At 43.3% G+C, this 13,186-nt stretch overlaps 1 protein-coding gene across 1 annotated transcript in view; it reads right to left on the bottom strand.

Annotated features, from left to right (window-relative positions):
* Positions 1-13,186, bottom strand: part of LOC147108590 (protein-glutamine gamma-glutamyltransferase 2-like) — a 69,156-nt gene that overhangs the window by 16,098 nt on the left and 39,872 nt on the right. Inside the window, exons 5-9 of the mRNA XM_086005277.1 lie at positions 4,701-4,804; positions 3,908-4,150; positions 3,358-3,630; positions 1,998-2,158; positions 745-878 (exon numbers count right to left, since the gene is read on the bottom strand). Of these exons, the coding sequence (XP_085861403.1) occupies positions 745-878; positions 1,998-2,158; positions 3,358-3,630; positions 3,908-4,150; positions 4,701-4,804 (915 nt within the window). The remainder of the gene's footprint in view (positions 1-744; positions 879-1,997; positions 2,159-3,357; positions 3,631-3,907; positions 4,151-4,700; positions 4,805-13,186) is intronic.

Here is a 13,186-nt window from a genome sequence, read left to right as displayed (position 1 = left end):
ATTCAATCAAATTAGTCAGACATGATCTTCCCTTGACAAAGCCATGTTGACTATCCCTGATTAATCCTTGCCTCTCCAAGTGGAGACTAATTTTGTCCCTCAGAATTTTTTCCAATAATTTTCCTACCACTGATGTTAGGCTCACTGGCCTGTAGTTCCCCGGTTTTTCCCTACTCCCCTTCTTGAATAATGGTACTACATTAGTGGTTCTCCAGTCCTCTGGCACATCCTCTGTGGCCAGAGAGGTTCTGAATATATGTGTTAGAGCCCCCGCAATCTCTTCCTTTGCCTCACACAGCAGCCTGGGATACATTTCGTCCGGGCCTGGGGATTTATCCATTTTTAGGCCTGCTAAAACCGCCAATACCTCCTCCCTCTCGATGTTAATATGTTCGAGCATATCACAGTCCCCCCGTCCTATTTCTATGTCTACATCGTCCCTCTCCATAGTGAAAACAGATGCAAAAAATTCTGCTACCGCCCATTTTACGCCCCCACCGAAGTTGAATTTTATCCTCCGACATCTGTTCTGGGTCCTATTGTGCATCAAAAGAAGCTGGTCTATTTCCTGTAAGTGAACCTGGTTTTAACCCTATATGCACTGTTACAGCAAAAAACAAGCTAATAACATGCTGCATAATGCAAGGAATGCAAATGACAGAGACTTCTGTATGACAATGAATAATTTGTTTGCTCTGTTGTGTGCATTTTATATTTTTAGCAGCCATTTCATTTTCCACTTACAAAAACCGTTCCATCCCATCAATCAGACCTACTCCTTCTACGGTGAAGATGCAATCAGTCAGTGGCACACGCAGAGGGTTCGTATAACTGATTTCTGCTGTCATCTGTTGGTTCAGGACAGGCTGACCCAGGATCTGAGGAAACAAATCGATGTTATTCCTTCTTGTCCCAGACTGTTGAAATTAGTCAAACTCATGTTTATTAATGTTGCGTGGTTGGAGCTGAACATTTGCTGATTTCAATTGAAACAAAATCCTATCTAAACCGCCCCTAAAATTAATGCTTTCCTGTTCCACTTCTCCCTTTCTAGGAGTATTGAGGATTGATCTGTCATTAATTTGGGAACTCGAAGCTGTTACCTGCATACCAACCATCAGCCTTTCAAGTTGGCATCAGTGTTTTGGGGGTTCAGTACTTGCTGACAAAAGTCAGTGCAATCCTTCTTCCCTCAAGACTGTTCCTACCCGAGACCTGTTGTTAACTTGGATTCCATCCACTGTATACCGTAGGTGGGAATTCTTGTGAGAACTGAAGTTTCTGCGTGCAGTACGTAGCAACCAGAATCAATTTGGGCGTAAAATTTAACTTTGGCTGGGGCCATTTTAAACCCAAGTAGGAGCAACACCGAGGGGAGAGGGGAAAGTAAGAGAAATGAAAGGCAGTGGAATGGAAAGATCACAATTTTAGCCAGTACTTTGAGGAGGGGAATCAGGGGAGAAGCTGGACATGGTGCTTTGGGGTGAAAGAGAAAGGAAAGCTTCAGTATTAACTAAGAGGGAGTGGGGAGGGAGAGTGGCAGCTTAAAGAAGGGCAGCTTGAACTGTGTTTGAAGGGGAGAAGAATGCCAGATTGAATTTATGGGGAAGATGGAAAAGAATGTCAGTATGAACTGGTAGAATTGGAGGAAGCAAATGACTGGGAAATTCCTCGGAGCTGCTCCTGCTCCACCGAAAATCATGTTTATGCTCAGTTCCTTTCCAATTACCGAATATTCTCCAATACCGTCTTAATCTTCTTTCCATTAAGTCATTCATGAAAATAATCCAATTTAACTTTATAATAATTCAGATGTTGTATTGTGTTCTATACAACAATAATGTAATGTTTGAAAATCATTCTGTCTATTAATAAAGGGTAAGTGCAGGGAGACTAATGAATGTGATGGGAAAAAGTGAAATATCTCCAGGGATGGGCAGATAAATTGTAGTTTCAATAGTAAAGATGCAGTTGATAGCATTGTTGCAGGTTATTACCTGAAGTGTGATATCAGGATTGATCACAGAAACGTCCTTCACTGCCAATGCATTTTCATTTGTCATTACATCAGCTGCCAAAGCTGTCAGCTTGATCAAATGATGATTTCCAAGGTAATTGCCATACTCTGAATAATTCACGTCTAGAGCTACTGTCTTATCTAAAAGAACAATTAAAGAACAAGGAACAAGTTAAAAAATTGCCATAAGTTTAGATGGAATAGTCTATTCTTATATTTAAATAATGTCTTTAAGTTCCAAACGCTCCACAAAGGTGAGGAGGGACTGGAATTGGACAGGGGAGATAACCAAAGGCAAGGTTGAAGAGCTTGGTTTTAAGAAGGCTTTTAAAGGTGTGGAGAGATATAGTAATGCAATGGATTTAGGATGAAAATTCCAGAATTTAAGGCCATGATGGCTGAAAGCTTTGTCACCAGAGGTGGAGTGAGGGGAAGGGGGTGGTGGGGGTGTGGGGGGGCGGGGGCATGGGGTAGTGCAGAAAATCCACACTCCGAAGAGCAGAGGGTGTGAGCCAAGATGTAAGTTTGGAAGAGATTACAAAGATAGGATAGAGTAAGGCTGTGAAGGATGTGTAAACAAGGATTTTGAATTCAATGCACTGAGGCATTGGTAGCCAGTAGAGGTTACCGAGGTCTGGGTGATGTATGAACTGGACTTGCCATGGGATAGGGTATGAGTGGTAGAGCTCTGGGTGAGTTGGAATTTCTGTAAGGTGGAGATTTGGAGTTGTAGGATGCTGTTGGAACAATCTCATTTGGAGGTGACGGGCATGAATGAAAGAAAAGGAAGCTACCTCATTGATTTCTAGGCTTTCCATCACAGAACTAAAGACTTGTAAGTAACAACTCCTATCTGTCATCTCTGTGAGTGTTCAATTGCATTCCGGATTCAAAATGAAGTGGGGGTGGAGGGAGGGTTATGATGAATGCAATGGACACCAGCCAATCAGAAGGAAACAAGGCAGTTAGAATATGAGATTTGAACCAATCAGGTAAAAGTGTGACAGAGATTTTCATACAAACAGTGTGATGCTTGGAGTGTGATGGATGTATATATATGTGTATATATATATATATATATATACATAAACATATATAACAGAGAAACACAGAGATGTATGGATGTGGGATATTTAATTCCAAGTTGCTCTTAAATTTTGCCATAACTGGTTACTAAATTATATCATTTAGTAAGCCTGACAGTTTAAACAGATCACGTTACTATACTCAACATAGTATGTTTCTGGTATCATAGCATATACGACAAAATCATAATAAATTATCTGCTACAACAGCAAATGAAGACAAGCAAGATGCAAGATCAATAGCTGTCCCATTACCTTCATCGGCTTTAACAGCAATTTCTTCCACATTTGTTTTTATAATATATTTCAGCGGTGATCCGTTATACTGCATTATCTGAGCATTAAAGTTAAGGTTGCAGACCATATTCACTGAACTGCTGTTGGAGATGGTTACAAGAACTTGAATATCAGATCCATGGTTTATTGATTCATCAGTCTTCACATGCATATGCAGTTTCTTTCCTGGCAGACAATCCAGTCTATTTCTGAAGTCCGCTTCAGTAAAGGTTGCTCTTTCTTGATCAGAGCCTAAATATATTGAGAAATAAATTGGTTACATAAGAAAATAGTGGTTCACTTATTTTTCTCACTATCTTTATTTGGATAATTTGTGTGAATGGTTTCTTACTCCACATTTGTATCTCTAAATATACACTGTACTGGCAGTTCACCTTAATTATAAAATATCATCTGGTATTGGAACCCATTGCCATAAAACTGGATTGTTACCAGGCATCATGATGTAACCAAGAACAATAATAAAGCCTAAAAATCATATTTTAAAATGTCTGCTTCTTTTCCTTACCCTCCAAATATTTGTAATTGTGTGTGATGTCATCACGATCAATGCAGCCACAACTCTTGGTGCTGATATTCTGGCCCACATGTTGAGTTTCAACAGATACCTTTTCTTTTCTGCCATCTCTATGGCAGATCCAAGTTACTTGATCTGCGTTGACCTCCGCAAACACAAAGGGAATGTCAAACTTCATATCCACAGCCCCTTCTTTGATTGCATTGACCGGAGCAGGCCCACAGCAGAAAATTCCTAAAAATCAAAGAAATTATTCAATTTAAATGAACCATACCATGGTTCAAAATTAACACAACCCTTTCAGAAGCCCTTACAGTCATGTCACATCAGTGTGCTCAAAAACCATACACTTTTATTGCTTCTTTTTTATTTTTAAAGATGTGCCTTTTCTGTTATGCAATTGAGTCGAAATAGTGTTATTTTGGATAGATACCCTCATCCTAGTAAGCACTGAAAGTGGTGTGAATAAACTATGCTTAAGAATTTGTTCCACTATCTCTATTTCTCAGAGGACATTTTCCCCTGAGAAGCTAATACTGCCCAACTGGCAGACCTATGTTAGGCCAATAGAATATTAGTGCATGACACAAGCACCATTTACACTCATTGCAACAGTAATTAAGTCAAGATAGGAGAAGAGATACGGACTGCTTGAGGTCCACTATTATAGTTTACTATATCAGAACCCCTCAATTAAACTACTTTCTGTTATTTCACTTCTAACCTAACTTCTATCATATTTATAACCTATGCAATGATACCATAATCTTATTTCAGCCTTTACCTTCACTTTTCTCCTGTGGTGTTGGGTCAAGTACCTGCCATCCATCATAGCCTGACTTCAGATCATTTCGCACCATCCAACTCTCCAGCCAGACATGGAAGTTCCTAAAGTGCAGCAACAGCGGGAAATCTCCAGATTACTAAAATTCTCACAGAAATAATTGTGTCATGTTTGTATACTTGATTAGGGCAATAAAAAACAGATCAATACTTGGTTGACCTATTAGTGACCAACAGTCACAACCTCAGTTTTAATGATTATTTGAACTTTCAATTCCAAAAGAATCAGTTATGATTTATCTGCGCATGATGTCAATGGATATCAGTGACCACTATTACTGAGCATTTTCTTGTTACAATTTGAACTTCAATTAAATTATTCAGTATATATTCTAGCTAATTTTTCCCCTTTCACAGCCTCTTCTTTGAGGCAGATTTTAGACCCAGTCTAAATCTTTGTCTTAGCTGTGAATATATTCAGCAGTACAGAGAAGTATTAAATGAAATGAAGTGGGGTAAGTAGGTAACAAAAGTATTGGGGAACATCTAGGATATAGTGTTCATAACACAATTAAGTTTGATATAAAAATTGAAAAGGGGAGGATCAATCAAAGATGATTTTAAAACTCTCTCCTCCTTTAAGTCACTCTCTAAAATCTACCTCTTTGACCAAGCTTTATGTGGCTCGGTGTCACACTTTGTCTGATATTGGGATGTTTTATTATGTTAAAGGCACTATATAAATACAAGTTGTAGTTGTAAACTACCTGACTGGCAAAGAAAGGAAGTTTTGACAAGATAAAATGAGAACTATTCCAGATCTGGCTCAACTTCATCAAGCTCTCCTTTGTATAAACTGCCCACAACTCTAGAATCATCTTGGAGGGAAAAAATAACCACAGGCTCTTTTCTCTACTACCAATTGCTACCTTAAACTCCTCTCACCTGCTTCCTCCACGCTCACCTAAGAATTGCAAGAATTTCATGGAATTCTTCTTCACCAAGATGGTGACAATCCATTCAGTTGCATCTGCTGCTTCTCCCTTGACTTTTCCAACTAAGCTAAACCTCCCCCAATCTCGTTCTTACCCAATGCCCTCTCCAAGCTCAACTCTTTCATGAAACCTATCTGCTGCTTGCTTGACTCCATTGTCACTAAACTCCTGATCACCTAACTTCGCTTCTTGGCTTCCATGTTAGCAGACATTCTAAATGGATCCTTCTCATCAGGCACTGTCCTATTCCCTATTAAAACTGTCTTAAACTCCCTTGAAAAAACACTCTCAACCCCTCTAACCTCACTAACTACCATCCCATCACCATCCTCCCTTTCCTCTCCCAAGGTTCTTGAATGTGTTGTCGGACCTGGGTGTGAGCAGTGAGGTGAGGCGAGGCGGAGCTTAAAACCGGCAGCGACCCGAGGCCCAACTACAGCATCCGACCTGGGTGTGAGCAGTGAGGCGAGGCGAGGCGGAGCTTAAAACCGGCAGCGACCCGAGGCCCGACTACAGCATCGGACCTGGGTGTGAGCAGTGAGGTGAGGCGAGGCGGAGCTTAAAACCGGCAGCGACCCGAGGCCCGACTACAGCATCGGACCTGGGTGTGAGCAGTGAGGTGAGGCGAGGCGGAGCTTAAAACCGGCAGCGACCCGAGGCCCGACTACAGCATCGGACCTGGGTGTGAGCAGTGAGGTGAGGCGAGGCGGAGCTTAAAACCGGCAGCGACCCGAGGCCCGACTACAGCATCGGACCTGGGTGTGAGCAGTGAGGTGAGGCGAGGCGGAGCTTAAAACCGGCAGCGACCCGAGGCCCGACTACAGCATCGGACCTGGGTGTGAGCAGTGAGGTGAGGCGAGGCGGAGCTTAAAACCGGCAGCGACCCGAGGCCCGACTACAGCATCGGACCTGGGTGTGAGCAGTGAGGTGAGGCGAGGCGCAGCTTAAAACCGGCAGCGACCTGAGGCCCGACTACAGCATCGGACCTGGGTGTGAGCAGTGAGGTGAGGCGAGACCAACTCAACAGCAGAGGAGAGAGGTAAAAAATAATCCAAGAGTGACGTCACCAGGAAGCAGGTAAGTGATTGGTTGAATTGGTTGGTGAGTATTTCTTTCTTCTTTTCATTACAAGCTTAAATTCTGCGGTTTTTTTCTAGGGTCTTTGTGCTGTAGTGGAGACAGTTGGTAAACCATTTAACTGGTGTAATTAGAGGGATTGATTTAATTTAAATCCAATTAATTAAAGGGGATACTAGCATCTATAATCAGGCAGAGGGTGTCCATAACTAACAATAAAAAATTTAATTAATTACATAGAATGGAGCAAGTGATGTGTTACTGTTGCGAGATGTGGGAGCCGGTAGACCCCATTGAGGCTAACGGTGATTACATCTGTGACAAATGTCTGCTGCTACAGGATCTCCAGCTCCGTGTTGATGAGCTGGAGTCTGAGCTTCAGACACTGCGACACATCAGGGAGGGGGAGAAGTACCTGGACTCTGTGTATCAGAAGGTGGTCACACCTATGAAGTTAATTAATTCAGATGTAGCCCATGGTCAGGGACAGGACAGTGTGACTACGAGCGAGGCAGGTACAGGGATCCAGGAGGTAGTGTTGGAGGAGCCGCAGCCCTTGCTCTTGTCCAACAGGTTCGAGGTTCTTACTCCCTGTGGGGACGGGAGCAGGGGCTGCAGGGAGGATGAGCAACCTGGCCACAGCACCGTGGAGCGGGGGGCCATTCAAGAGGGGGGAGTAAATAGAAATGTTGTAGTGGTAGGGGATAGTATTATTAGGGGGATAGATAGAGTTCTCTGCAGCCAAGAGCGAGAGTCCCGTAGGCTGTGTTGCCTACCCGGTGCCAGGGTTAAGGACATCTCCTCTGGGCTGGAAAGAAACTTGCAGTGGGAGGGGCTGGATCCAGTCGTCGTGGTCCATGTTGGTACAAACGACATAGATAGGACTAGGAAGCCGGTTCTGTTAAAGGAGTATGAGCAGCTAGGGGTCAAATTAAAAAACAGAACCTCAAGGGTAATAATCTCTGGATTATTACCTGAGCCACGAGCGAATTTGGCTAGGACAAATAAAATAAGAGAGTTAAATGCGTGGCTCAAAGACTGGTGTGGGAGAAATGGGTTTTGCTTCCTGGGACACTGGCACCAGTACTGGGGCAGGAGGGAGCTGTTCCATTGGGATGGGCTTCACTTGGCCAGTGCTGGGACTAGAGTCCTGACGGATCATATAACTAGGGCTGTAGAGAGGGCTTTAAACTAACTAGTGGGGGGGAGGTTCCTAGAGAACAAATAATAAAAATGACAACAGAGAAGGTCATAGACTTAGGTAGCAGTGGGGAAATTAAAAACCAGAGCGTGTCAGGAAGGGGCAGAAGGTATGGAGTAAAAGGTAAAGTAATAAAAAGGGCAAAAGCAGGAACTAAGTGTCACAAAACACATTTGAAAGTTCTCTATCTGAATGCACGTAGCATTCGTAACAAAATAGACGAGTTAATGGCACAAATAGCTACATATGGGTATGATCTTGTGGCCATTACAGAAACATGGCTGCAGGGTGACAATGCCTGGGAATTAAACATACCAGGTTATTTAACAATCAGGAAGGACAGGCAGGAAGGAAGGGGAGGTGGGGTGGCTATGTTAATAAAGGAAGGAATCACTGTAATACAGAGAAATGATATTGGGTCAAAAGATCAGGATAATGAAACAGTTTGGGTGGAGATAAGGAATAATAAGGGGAAAAAAACACTAGTGGGCGTAGTCTATAGGCCTCCGAACAGTCGCTACTCGGTTGGACGGAGTATCAATCAGGAAATAGTTGAGGCTTGTAATAAGGGAACATCTATAATTATGGGGGATTTTAACTATCATATTAATTGGACAAATCAAATTGGGCAGGGCTGCCTTGAGGATGAGTTCATTGAGTGTATTAGGGATGGGTTTCTTGAGCAGTATGTAACTGAACCGACCAGGGGGCAAACAACCTTAGATCTGGTCCTGTGTAACGAGACAGGATTAATTAAAAATGTCCTAGTAAAGGATCCCCTTGGAATGAGTGACCATAACATGGTTGAATTCTATATTCAATTAGAGGGTGAGGAGGTTGTATCTCAAACAAGCGTGCTAAGCTTGAATAAAGGAGACTATGAAGGTATGAGAGCGGAATTGAGTAGAGTGGATTGGGAAAATAGATTAAAGGGTAAGACGATACATGATCAGTGGTGTACATTTAAGGAGTTATTTTACAACTTCCAAAAAAAGTATATTCCACTGAGAAAAAAAGGGTGTAAAAGAAAAGACAGCCATCCGTGGCTAAGTAAAGAAATTAAGGATAGTATTCGACTAAAAACAAGGGCATATAAGGTAGCCAAATCTAGTGGGAGGATAGAGGATTGGGAAAACTTTAAAAGACAGCAAAAAATAACAAAAAGATTGATTAAGAAAGGGAAGATAGATTATGAAAGTAAATTAGCAAAAAATATAAAAACAGATAGTAAGAATTTTTATAGTTATATAAAAAGAAAAAGGGTGGCTAAAATAAATGTTGGTCCCTTAGAGGATGAGACCGGGAAATTAATGGTGGGAAATATGGAGATGGCAAAAACACTGAATGAATATTTTGTATCAGTCTTTACAGTAGAGGACACCAAGAATATCCCAACACTGGACAAGCAGGGGGCTATAGGGGGAGAGGAGATAAACACGATCAAAATCACTAAGGAAGTGGTACTCGGTAAAATAATGGGACTCAAGGCGGATAAATCGCCTGGACCTGATGGCTTACATCCTAGGGTTTTGAGGGAAGTGGCGATAGGGATTGTGGATGCATTGGTAATAATCTTCCAAAACTCCCTGGACTCAGCAAAGGTCCCAGCAGACTGGAAAACTGCTAATGTAACACCCTTATTTAAAAAGGGCAGTAGACAGAAGGCTGGAAACTATAGACCGGTTAGCCTAACATCTGTGGTAGGTAAAATTTTGGAGTCCATTATTAAGGAGACAGTAACAGGACATTTGGATAATCATCATTTAATAGGACAAAGTCAGCATGGTTTTATGAAGGGGAAGTCATGTTTGACAAATTTGCTGGAGTTCTTTGTGGAAGTAACATATAGGGTGGATAAAGGTGAACCAGTGGACGTAGTGTATTTAGACTTCCAAAAGGCATTTGACAAGGTGCCACACAAAAGATTATTGCTTAAGATAAAAAATCACGGGATTGGGGGTAATATTCTGGCATGGATAGAGGATTGGCTATCTAACAGAAGGCAGAGAGTTGGGATAAATGGTTCATTCTCAGACTGGCAATCAGTAACCAGTGGTGTTCCGCAGGGGTCAGTGCTGGGTCCCCAACTCTTTACAATCTATATTAACGATTTGGAGGAGGGAACCGAGTGTAACATATCAAAGTTTGCAGATGATACTAAGATGGGAGGGAAAGTAGTGAGTGAGAAGGACATAAAAAACCTGCAAGGGGACATAGACAGGCTAAGTAAGTGGGCAGAGATTTGGCAGATGGAATACAATACTGGAAAGTGTGAGGTTATGCACTTTGGCAGGAAAAATCATAGAGCAAGTTATTATCTTAATGGCAAGAAACTGGAAAGTACTGAAGTACAAAGGGATCTGGGGGTCCTGGTGCACGAAACTCAAAAGGTTAGTATGCAAGTGCAGCAAGTGATTAAGAAGGCCAATGGAATGTTGGCTTTCATTGCTAGGGGGATAGAATATAAAAATAGGGAGGTATTGCTTCAGTTGTACAAGGTATTAGTGAGACCGCACCTGGAATACTGCATACAGTTTTGGTGTCCATACTTAAGAAAAGACATACTTGCTCTCGAGTCAGTACAAAGAAGGTTCACTCGGTTAATCCCGGGGATGAGGGGATGGACATATGAGGAGAGGTTGATTAGATTGGGACTCTACTCATTGGAGTTCAGAAGAATGAGAGGCGATCTTATTGAAACATATAAGATTGTGAAGGGGTTTGATCGGGTGGATGCAGGGAGGATGTTCCAGATAATGGGTGAAACTAGAACTAGGGGGCATAGTCTTAGAATAAGGGGCTGCTCTTTCAAAACTGAGATGAGGAGGAACTACTTCACTCAGAGGGTGGTAGGTCCATGGAATATGCTGCCCCAAAAAGCTGTCGAAGCTACATCATTACATAAATTTAAAACAGAAATAGACAGTTTCCTAGAAGAAAAGGGAATTAAAGGTTATGGGGAGCGGGCAGGAATTTGGACATGAGTCTAGGTTCGGATCGGTCATGGCCCTGTGGGTAGCGGAGCAGGCCCAGGGGCCGTGTAGCCTGATCCTGCTCCTGTTTCGTGTGTCTAATTCTGTTAGATTCAGGAGATAGTCCTGTCATAGTGGATTGGCGGTTAGGATCAGATCAGCCATGATCTTATTGAATGGCGGAGCAGGCTCGAGGGGCCAATTGGCCTACTCCTGCTCCTATTTCTTATGTTCTTATGTTATGTTCTTATCTCCCCCATCCTTGCCAATCTCTCCCAAAACTCCTTCTTTGAATCTCTCCAATGAAGATCCTGCCCCTCCTACAGCACCAAAACAGCCATAACCAAAGTCACAAATTACATTCTCTGTAACTGTGATCATGTCCTCCTCAACCCCTCTGCAGCCTTTGACACAGTCAAACACACCATCATCCTCCAATGTCACTTCTCCATTGTCCTGCTCAGTGGCACTGCCCTTACATGATTCTCTTACCTCTCCGATCATTGCCAGGGTATCTCTAGCAAAGCCTTCTCTTCCCAGTTCTGCATCATCACCTTGGCAGTTTTGCAAGGATTCATTCCTGGCCCTCTCCATCTATATACTGCCCCTCAGTGATATAAGCTACAGACCCAGTATTAAATGCCTTATTTTTCTCAGGCCAATAAGTCGTATCATTAGGCGAAACCAGGAGCAACTAAAGGACCCCACCCACCCTCCCCCTTCAAAAGGCGAGTCTTTAAGAGACAATTGTCAATCTTTCGAAACATCTAGGCTGGAATTTTCCAGTGGCGGGGGGGGGGCGGGGTGTCAGTCGGCTGGATCGGTGGCGGATTGGGAGGGAAATTTGATTTTTTTGACAGCGGGCCAGGAACCCACTGTCAACCCGCCGCAACACGCCATTCCCAATGATCTCGGATCGGACCCGACCCGCAGAGGTGGGCGACCCAATTAAAGCAATTATTGGCTTGATGACAGACCCTTAATAATGGTTTTAACTTTACCTTTTCACTTTAACTGCTCGCCCACGGGGTCCATGCTGCTTGTAGACCACGTCTGTTAACCTGAGGCGGGAGTTGACTGGCCATTGAATCAGCTGATTAGTTGACAGCTTGAAATGTACTATAAAAGCTCTGACCTCACAGCTGTTCACTTTCCAAGTGCAGAAGCTGTTGCTTATTCCACTTGGAACAGATTGAGCTTTATGTAAGCTGCAAGTGTTTGCAGCAAACTCTCCATCCAGTGTCACCTCATTGGAATAACCTCTCTCACCAATGATAGGTTATTTCTGTCATCTCAACTTCACCTGCCACCTATTCCATCAGCATGGGTACCATTTATACTGTTTCACCTTGGTCCTCAGAATCTGACCACAATCAGCCCCAACTCCAGAGGCACCAGGCACACCAGCAGCACCAACAACAACACCAACCTTCTCCGCATCACCTGATGCTGCACAGGACAGAGGGCATCAGTACCCGAGCACATTGCTGCCCGGGAGGCCAGGGATGGCCTCACCATGGCCAGATTTACTTAATTGGACGCTGTTGTACACCCTGGCTGCCACATGACGTGCCAGGTTGACACCACCCCACACCAACACCATAAATCATCCCTACAATGTCCAAGCCATTCCTTTCACACTCATCACCATTGCAGTGGGTACCGTTATGTCTCACCATTCACTGCAACTCACTTAGTCACTTCCAAAGGTGCACACAAATCTGTCCAAGAACGCAAAGTGTTGAAAATAAAGGTTTCAATGTTTGACAGCACATTAACAGAAACTTTACATGAACATTGGATAAAACATCCAAGTGGCCACCCTTGTGAGTTGTTAGTTGGTATGATTGGACTAGGATGAGGGTGAATGTGAGGGGTGGCTAGTGAGATGGGGATGTGATAATGTAGATAGAGAGAGAGGGATGGGTGAATGTGCAAGGTAAGTTGGTGTGAGTAAGGATGTGCAGGAGTAGGGTAGGGAAGGCAGAGTGATGGGGATGTAATGAGAGGCAAAGCAGGATGAAGGTGAGTGTGGCTTTGCACTCATGTTTCCTGAACTAATGAGATCATTGAAAGGTTTGCTCCACTACACCCAGGTCCTCCTGACGGCATCTCTGCTTGTGTCCTCCTGTGCAATGTGCAACCAGGCTGTCTTGGTCTCCTGGGGAGGTCTCTTCCGTCCTTCGGAAGGGAAGAGGACCTCTCTGTGTGCTCTGACTTCCTCCATAATCACATGGAGGGA

Source organism: Somniosus microcephalus, chromosome 13 (assembly GCF_052327205.1).
Source record: "Somniosus microcephalus isolate GS21.2 chromosome 13, FLI_Smic_1.0, whole genome shotgun sequence".
NCBI lineage: Eukaryota > Metazoa > Chordata > Chondrichthyes > Squaliformes > Somniosidae > Somniosus > Somniosus microcephalus.
Note: the sequence above shows the minus strand (reverse complement) of the source record. Positions and strands in the feature narration are given on the sequence as shown.